Raw genomic sequence first — 8552 nt, 5'->3', positions numbered from 1 at the left:
ATGGCTGTTGAAACCAGCTGGGAAAGTGGTACTTGGCAAGCATCAGGTAGCCATGATCTTCCTAACTGAATAAATCTAATTGTGCTGAGCAGGGAAAGCTGAGAAATAAGCTGTGCAGAAGGCTGGGACAAATCGTCTGTGTCCACAGCAAAGGGGCTGTGGGGGCTGAGCTCTCAGTGGGGAGCAGACACTTGAGCTTCAGGTGCTGCAATCTCTGAAAATGGCTGCTGGAGAGTGTTAAAGAGTGGAGAAACATTGGGGACAACAGGGAAATTGGTGTGAAAGCACTAGCTCTGCTATGGGAACGGCTGATATGGGCATTGGGAAACGGTGGTGGTAAGAATTTAGGGGATCATTTGACATGTGGTCTAAACTCCTGCTTCGTATTGCCGTGCTTTTAAGATGTAGAAGCACTGGGGAAGAAGTTCCAAGCTGGCTTTGTGGCTGCAGATACAGATGTGAAAAATTCCTGGCTTCCTACAGCCCCTCTTGCTGGGGTAAGCACAAAGGTGCAGAACAGCCTCACAAGGAGCCTCTGGTTTGAGGACTTGTGGCGTTTTTACGGAGTGATTTCACCGACTGGCTGATGCAGCCTAAACCTGGGCTGCTGCTGGCAAGGGGGCTGCAGTGAGCTGTGCCTTCCCAGCCCTCCTCTTGCCCCATGGAGAGTTAGGGGCTGATGAGAAGGGGTGAATTTTGCAGCGAGGAGGGCTGCAAACTGTGCTTTGTGGGAACCCTGCCCTACTTGGCCGCCTGAGCCGGGCGATGGCAGAGGAAAGGAAACAAGAGGACGCAGCTGGGGTGGGGGGAGAATCTCGGTTTCAACTGATCATGATGACATGGCAGTTTTAGATGAGTTCGGCGGGGGGGAAACCCTTCTGGCAGCCTGTGCTTGTGGGCTAGCTGACAGGTAGCAGATCCACGGGTGAGCAGATGCTGGCAAAGCCAGCCAGGAGAAACTCTTGAGCACAGAAGCAAAACCAAACTCCACCCAGCGAGCTGCCCTGAGGGCCTCGCTACACCCATGGAGAAAGCTTTGTGCCAGTGGCACTGCAGCTATAGCAAGGCTCTGCTAAGTACAGGAACTTTGCAGAGACATCATGCCCCTGCCTGTGATCCCAGTCCTAGGAAAACTCTGAAGCTGTGCCTGAGTGCCCAAGGGAAAAATAGTTTGTTGGGTTTGCTGCTGCCATCGTTGTCATGAACATATTGCAGTGCGGTGGCAAACTCCTTTTAAAAGTCATTTGCAAAGTCAGTTGCTCATCTGCTGCCTGAAGAAGTAGTGTTATAGCCTCCTGTTGGCCATGGTTTTGCGCTGCTGGATGGTGCCTGAGCCTTCCCACCTCCCTTAATGGTGCAAAACCCCCGGGCTGGGCCAAGCCGTGGCGGAGGTGGGCATGCAGCGGGAGTGAGCTGCTGTGGGTAGAAGAGAAGCTTCATTTTTGGGGGTCCCTCTGCTATCCCAGCCCCGGGCTGTGCACGTGTTGCCCCCTTCAGTGCCATCCTTCCCCCCAGCTCATTTCAGAGCCCAGCTCTGTGTTCTGGGACCGTTTGGGGCCGTTGGATTCGAATCCCAGTCGCAGCCGTTGTTCCACCGGCCGGCCCCACTGCTGACACTGGCACCCATGGATGCCCCGCAGGCTGTGCCCAGCCGTCCCTCCCTGCTCCGGCTCCTCAGGGGGCTTTTTGGCTACCACCGAAGCGCTCTGGGGACACAGGGGCCCAGAGCGGAGCACCAAGAGCCAGGCACCACCAGGGACCCTGGTGGCTCGCAGGGAGAGCGGGTCTCGCCTGCCTACAGGGAGCCTGGGGGCCAGCAGTGCCCGTACTGGGAGCCCCTGAGGGATATGGAGAGGGAGGGCACGGAGCTGCTGCTGGGGGAACTGCAGGAGCTCAGCCTGCAGGGCTCCCTGGGGAGCAGCAGGAGCTGCCTGAGCGCCGGCACCAGCAACACGGAGCTGGAGGTGGCCGGGGATGGGCAGGAGGCTTCTGCCAGCAGCGGGGCCCAGCAGGACACAGCCGGCGGGGTGGCCTCAGCAGAAGCTTTTGGGGACAAAGCTCTGAAGATGTAAGCATGGGTTGGGGGGTGGCATGGGGCCACAGTTGCTTCAGTGCCGTGTCTTTGTGGATACAGATGTCTGAAGGGATACAGTGAAGCTCCCTTGGCTGCATCAGCCTCGTCAGATCCCAAGCAGGCGACGCTTTGCAGAAAGCTGCACGGTTGGATATTATAAACAGACAGTAGCCTTTTTATTATTATTATTATTATTATTATTATTATTATTATTATTATTATTTGTTCCTGAGAACACTGAAATGAGCCCAGCACCCCCAGTAAGGCCCCAGTTGGCTTCCCGAACCTGTGTGGTGTTTCAGGGTGTCCTGTACCCCCAGGCAGGCTCCATTCCCTGGTTGCTCCCTATCGACGATGGCACCCATCAGGAGTCTCTGCACTGCCGGGCCTCTCCTGGCTGCTGGCAGGGTGCAGCTGGGTCCAGCTGTGCTGCTAGGGGCTCTGAAATGGCCATGCTGCTCCTGCGTCTGTCCAGTCATACCCAATTCTGTTTTTCCCCCCAGGGATGGGCTCCTCCATGGTCCGAGTGCTGCTGCTGAAGACGTTATGGGCTCTGCAAGCTCTGAGCTGTTTTCTGCAGGCTTTGATGCTGAATGGGACAAAGGGCAGCTCCTGAAAGGTGAGTGTGTGGGTTTGAGGGCAAGAAGCCTCCTCTTTCCCCCTAAACCTGAGGGTGTGAGGGCTGCCTGGGGCAGCTGGCTGGCCCTAGGCACCGGTAACCCTTCTCTGGGTTTGTATGCTGCTTTTTGGGGTACAAGCCCAGGGGCTAGTGCTGAGGCCTGTCTGCTGGCTAAATGCTGGCATCAAAACCGTGTGTTGGAGGCTGCCCACCAGGGGGATACACCCAGGGAGCCAGACCACCAGGGGAGTACCCAAGGGCTCAAGCAGAGAGCACTGAAAATCACCCGCGGATGGGATGGGCATGGGATGGGATGGGGATGGGACGATATGGGATGGGACAGGATGGGACGGGACAGGATGAGACGGAGCACCTCAGCCTGTTTTCCACTGAATCCAGTGCCAGGCATGCCTGGCAGCAGGTCCGTTTGCTTTCCTGGTACTGGAGGATCCGGACCTGGCACTGTGTCCCCTTTGAAATGTTTGATTGCTGTGCCAGGGGCAGCATGGAAGGGAGGCGGCAGCTCTGGGGAGTCACTGCTTTCTCTGGGCTTGTCTTAAACAGCAGATCAGGGTGCAGGATCCTCCAAGGCAGAGCTCTCCCTGTGGAACAGGCTCATCAGCATGAACAGACAGCAGTGGGCTTCACATAAGGTTGGTGAGAGGACATGGAGCGTGGGGCGAAGGTGGTGAGAAGGCAACCTTTTGGCAATTCTAATTTTTAAAAATTTTTGGCAAGTCTAACTGCCCTCAGACCTGAGAAGAGGTGTAGGGAGAGACCAGCATGGACGATGCTGGCATTGCCCAGGCACCAACGCATCGGGGCTGTGGGCCCGATGTCTCAGGGGTGTCTCTGAAGCACTTCTGCACCCCCACGTCCTTTCCAGCTGAGCAAGGAAATGGTCTCAGGATGCTGTAGGGCTGTGATGGGTGTTGGGATATTTGCTGAAAAGGGATGGGTGGGTGGGAAAAGGGGCTAGCAGCAAGAGCCAGGCTTTTAGGATTCCCTTCCTGCTTGTCTTACAGCCCCCACTGTGACCGTGGTTGTTTAATTGGGGAAGATTGTCACCCAGCAGCCCTAGAATGAGCTGCATGTACAGAATTATCTTGCTGTCTGACAGTCCTGTTGCAATAACTTACCTAACACATTGATCCCAAAACAAGAGACAACTCTACAGACTTGGTCTTCATCTGAGCTAGGGGTCTGGCTGGGGATGCTGGTGTTTTCCCCTAGTATCTGCGGGACAAAGTGAGGCCACAGGTGGATGAGCGTGGGTGTCTCCAACCCAGACAACAAAACCAGGGCAGGTTTGTGGCAGAGGCACAAACCTGGAGCACAGCCGAGCCTCCAGCTGCGGGGCCAGGGCTCTGAGAGGTGCTGACACGGGACCTGGGGGAGCAGCAGGAAGAAGCTGGGGTGTTGGAGGGCTCATGCTTTAATAAAGCTTTAATGAACCTGCTCTCTCGGAGCGTGGCTGTGGGTGTGAACGGTGCAGCACGGAGACACCAGACAAATCAGGCCCCCTCTCTGCTGGCTGGTGCAGCGCACTAAATCAGCTCAGAAGCGGTCGATGGTTTGTTCCAGGCAGCAGAGGGGGACTCCGGGACAGTGTTTTAACAGCAGTCTTGGGGAACTGCCTGGACGCTTTAGAAAGTTTATTTTATTGTTATTTATTTTTAATAGATTTCCTTTTCCAGCCAGCTGCAGATCCTGCTACTGCCTGGAGAAATACAGGGAACGAGAGCTAAGTTAAGGGTTAGGGTGTGGGAGTCCAGAGCCTGATGGGTTTTGTCTCTTGCTCCCTGTGTGGCCCAGGGCCAGCCTCTTCCCCCGCTTGCCTCAGTTTCCCATCCATACCAGGAGAGATCCCCTCACCTGCACGAAGCACTCCTGAGATGGTTGGTAAATTGGCTCAGTGGTGGGGAAATCTAGCATTTTTCACCATGAACAGCTGCTGGAAATGGCGTTACATCAGAGTCAAGCTTGTGCAGAGGAATTTTATCAACTCTGATGGCCTTTATCTTAATTTTTCCCTGCAGCCTCATGCCTCGGGCAGTTCGCTGGGACTGGAGAGCGAAGAGGAGCCGCTTTTGGAGGCGGCTGACAGCAACCCCACGATGCTGGAGCTGCGCGCAGAGCCCTGCGACACGCTCCCTGCCTACAGGTGGGCTGCCAGCCCCGTCCTGCTGGGGGGCGCCCCAACAGCTTGTCCCCCCGCTGTCAGCCTGCAGAGCAGGGCAGCGGCATCCCCTCGCGGCACCAGGTGGCACTGTCAGCCTTCAAACCGTGCCGAGCCGGGCTAAGGCAGCCGGGCTGCCGCGGACACGCGTGGGGCCACGCCGGGTTGTCCGCTCCGGGCTGCGGGGAGCAGGGGGCAGCAGGGAGGGGGCGCATCGAGGGGCACTGATGGATGCACCTGGGCCACACAGGCTTTTTGGCATGCCTTGTGTGGCCGTGGCCGTGGAGGCAGGCTTGTCTCCCACAAATTCTTGGCCGAAATGGGACTCGCACCCCGCTGCGGTCAGACGGCTGCAGAGCACGGAGCACCCACACCTCCATCCGGCTCGGCACAGCCTGGTTTAACTGGCCAGGATGTGACTAAGGGCAAGTCACCGTGCTTGGGGCGAGCCTTTCCCAGCAGGGTGAGGAGGCAGGAGGATGCTGAGGCTGGAGGTGCGATGCTCTAGCTCCCCACGGCACACAGCTGCCACTCGGATCCTGTGGGTGTCTCCGTGCCAAGTCTGTCACAGCTGTGCTGTCTCTGGGCTCTGAACAAGGAAAATATGAGGCTCGAGGCAAGGCACTTCTCAGGCACATCAGATTTATCAAATTGATTAAAGAAAGCCCAACATCCAGGCTTGTTCCTGCAGCAGCTACTGGTGCGTGATGGAAGTTAATCGAGCAGCCTGCTTGCTGTGTCCCCAGAACCCGGCGTGAGCCAGCTTGTCTGTTCCAGGCACTGGAAGAGCTGGGATCTGCTTAGGACAAAATAACTTACAAATACATCTCCCGATAGTCTGTTGTATAACCACGGGAAGGGGGAACATTCGGCATGGAGCTACCTCTGATGATTCTGTGTGTGCTCTGAGTGTCATTGTCTGGGCTGCCCGCAAGCGGGGAGCAAAGAAGTCCCTGGTACCTGCTCCTCCACCCCTGTCCTCAGCATGGCCCTATTCCAGCCAGACCATTCCTCAACTTTGCCCACTGGATCTGAAGCATTTCAATCAGCAGAACTCCCATCCCTTCCCTTGCAGTGTCTCCTGAGTCTTTTTTTGGCACCCAGGGAAGAAAACCCATCGCCTCCTGGCTGTGAGGGCTCCTGCAAGCAGAAAGAAAACTCTCCAATCCTTGGCATGTCAGCCACGGAGAGTGGTCAGGCATGCTGGCAGACCTCGCAGCAGGCAAAAAGCTTGGGACAACCTGATTATAGGGTCCTGCAGGTCTGTCCTGATGTGACCCAGCAGTTGGTGCCTGCGGCCGATTCCTGCTGCAAGGACAGGTTCAGAAAATTGGTCTAGTTTGCTGTCATACACAAGGTGACTGCTTCTTTGACATATTTCTTTCTTCATCCAAGGTTTTCTGAAGACAAAGTGGGAGAAACCGTTGGCTGCTTTGGGAGAAGCCGGGTGGAGCTGGGAGCAAGTGGCACAGGAGCCCTTGGATAAAGGTGAGGTTGGTCAAGGGAAACATACCCTCAGGGCGCTGCCATGGGGCATCTCTCCATGAGCCAAGAGCCCCCATGGTGACCTGTGGTCACTGCTGGTTGTCACCAGAGAGCTCTCAACACCTCGTGGCTGGAGCAGGGCGAGGGGTTGGGGCTGTGCTTCGGCTTCCTGCCCCAAATCCTTGGGGGACCACTTGGGCCAATGCGTTTAAAAGTGCGTAGTGTTGGCCCCACAACCCTGTGCTGGTAAAGCTGGGGGTTTCTGAAGAAAAAGCAGCACCTTTCAGCGAGGTCAGTCATCAGCTGAGCCTAGTTTTAAGGCTCTGCCTTTGGGCAGCGTGGCTCTGCACCTCCCTGCCTCCGTTTTGCCTTTCCTACCATGCCACACCAGCTCCTGCCTGGTCCTGCAGGGCTCAGTGCCTCGTTCCCGAGTGCCTCTGAAGACCAGCGTGCTCCTCCCCAAGGCTGGGACAGCCTCAGAGAGAGGAAAGAGCGGCTTCCTCTGCTCTGCCCGCAGGAAGAGCGTGTCTGCGAGGCGGGGAAGTGGGGTGCTGCGAGTCGGTGTGCATGGGGTCCCTGCACAGCCTCCCCTCCCCGCCCTCGTGCCAAGCCCCGTTGTGTCGCCTTGCCTTCAGCAGCTGCAACAGGGGGATAGGGAACTCCTAAATATTGCTGGAAAAATGTGTAGAGGCGTGTTTTGTTTTTTGTCTTGCACCGTGCAGGCCAGGAGTTTTAGTGGGTTGTTTGGTCAGTTGTTTTTTTTTCTCCTTCTTGTTTGGCTTTTTTTGCAGCCACCTCGCTCTGCAGTGTGTGGGCAAGTGCAGGTTTCTAGCTTTTAGGAAGGCTCCCAGAGCTTAATGGGGACACTGGGGTGTCTCTGTCCTCCCTTGTGAGGGCCTGGGGCCAATCCTTGAGCCCACAGCAGCTCCTTTCAGCTTCCAAGGGGGTGTCTGCCAACAGATGCCCATTCACAAGCATGGTCCACGGTTCAGGGACATGCCTGAAGTTGGTGGGGTGCTGCTGGCACCCAGCTCGATGGGGCTGGTGGCCAGGGGTGCAAGCAGCCAGGTGCCAGTGGGGTGTCGGAGCATCCTGGCTGCCCGCTGTTGTTTGCAGCGTGCTGGTATGGGTCCAGCTACTGCCTGGAGAGATGCTGGAGGTGCAGAGCTGCCCAACATCACCACCCTGAGGTGCACCCATCTCTCCTTCCTCAGATCCAGCGCCGGGCAGGGATGGGGAGCAGCCCCCAGCAGAGCCTCCCACACCAGCAGCCCTCCTGGAGGAGACCTGGCACTTCCCCTCTGCCCCCTGACGAGCCCCTCGCTCCAGCTTCCTCCTCTTCTTCCCTCTGTTTGTTGTTCATGCACATGCCCCGTTTCCTTCCTGCTTTCTCCCATGCCTGTTCCTTGGAGAAGGACCCTGGATCTCACCGCACAGACTGGCACAGCCAGGTTTGGTTTGCATTTTTTTAGATTCAGCATTTAGTGTGAATAAATTGTTCTCGCTTCTCTCTCTGATTATTTACTTTCCCTTATTAAACAATTCTTTGTCAAATTACTTTTCCTACTTTCTTCTTTTCCTCCCTCCCTCCAGCTTTTTTTTTTTTTTTTTTTTTTTTTTTTTTTTTTTTTGTGTCTTCCACATTATTCTGTGGCTTTTAATGCTTTTATTTATTAGTTTTTAAATTTGGGAGTAAGAAGAGGCAGGTCTGTCTCTCTACCTGACCCGCTGCAAAATGAGGGGTAAGATCCTTCAGCCTGTGTTTGTCCCCCCTCTGTGGGGCTGAGAGGTAACACTGACCTCATACAGGGGTGCTGGTGAGGGGCTCCCTGTCCCCGTGCGGTGGAGAAATGCCACCCTGCTCCTTCATTTATCCTTCAGGTGTTTGGGATAAGCATCCCACCCCATCCACCTCCAGCCCTGCTTGCTCCATGCCCACTCATGCACCGTGCTGGTGCACACCGTGTCCTCGCTTCGTCCCATCCCCTGTGGCCATCCGGAGACATTTGGCAGTGCCGTGTGCTTGGACCTGACCTCAGCAGCGATTCCCAGCGGCTCAGTGATGACCGGGCTGTGCGAGCGGGGCTGGAGGAGCTGCTGGCAGCCCGGCTCCTGCTAATCTGGGAATTGTATGCCAGGAAGCACACACCCAGCCGACCTGCCCCAGACAAAGCCCGCCGTGTACGCGCCCGCTC

General features: G+C 56.3%; 1 protein-coding gene across 1 annotated transcript; it reads left to right on the top strand.

Annotated features, from left to right (window-relative positions):
• Positions 1-1625: 1625 nt before the first annotated feature.
• On the top strand, positions 1626-7818 carry LOC311423499 (uncharacterized protein; the record flags this gene model as incomplete). Its single annotated transcript, XM_084497547.1, has 7 exons — positions 1626-1825; positions 1922-2068; positions 2578-2693; positions 3261-3346; positions 4733-4857; positions 6268-6360; positions 7572-7818. 6 exons carry the CDS (start codon positions 1626-1628, stop codon positions 6356-6358), a joined length of 765 nt encoding a protein of 254 aa, XP_084353673.1. The 3' UTR covers positions 6359-6360; positions 7572-7818.
• Positions 7819-8552: the final 734 nt, after the last annotated feature.

The sequence above is a fragment of the Aythya ferina genome (genome assembly GCF_964211825.1).
Source record: "Aythya ferina genome assembly, chromosome: 25".
Taxonomy (NCBI): domain Eukaryota; kingdom Metazoa; phylum Chordata; class Aves; order Anseriformes; family Anatidae; genus Aythya; species Aythya ferina.
The sequence above is the reverse complement of the archived record's forward strand: the minus strand, read 5'-3'. Positions and strand labels throughout refer to the sequence as shown.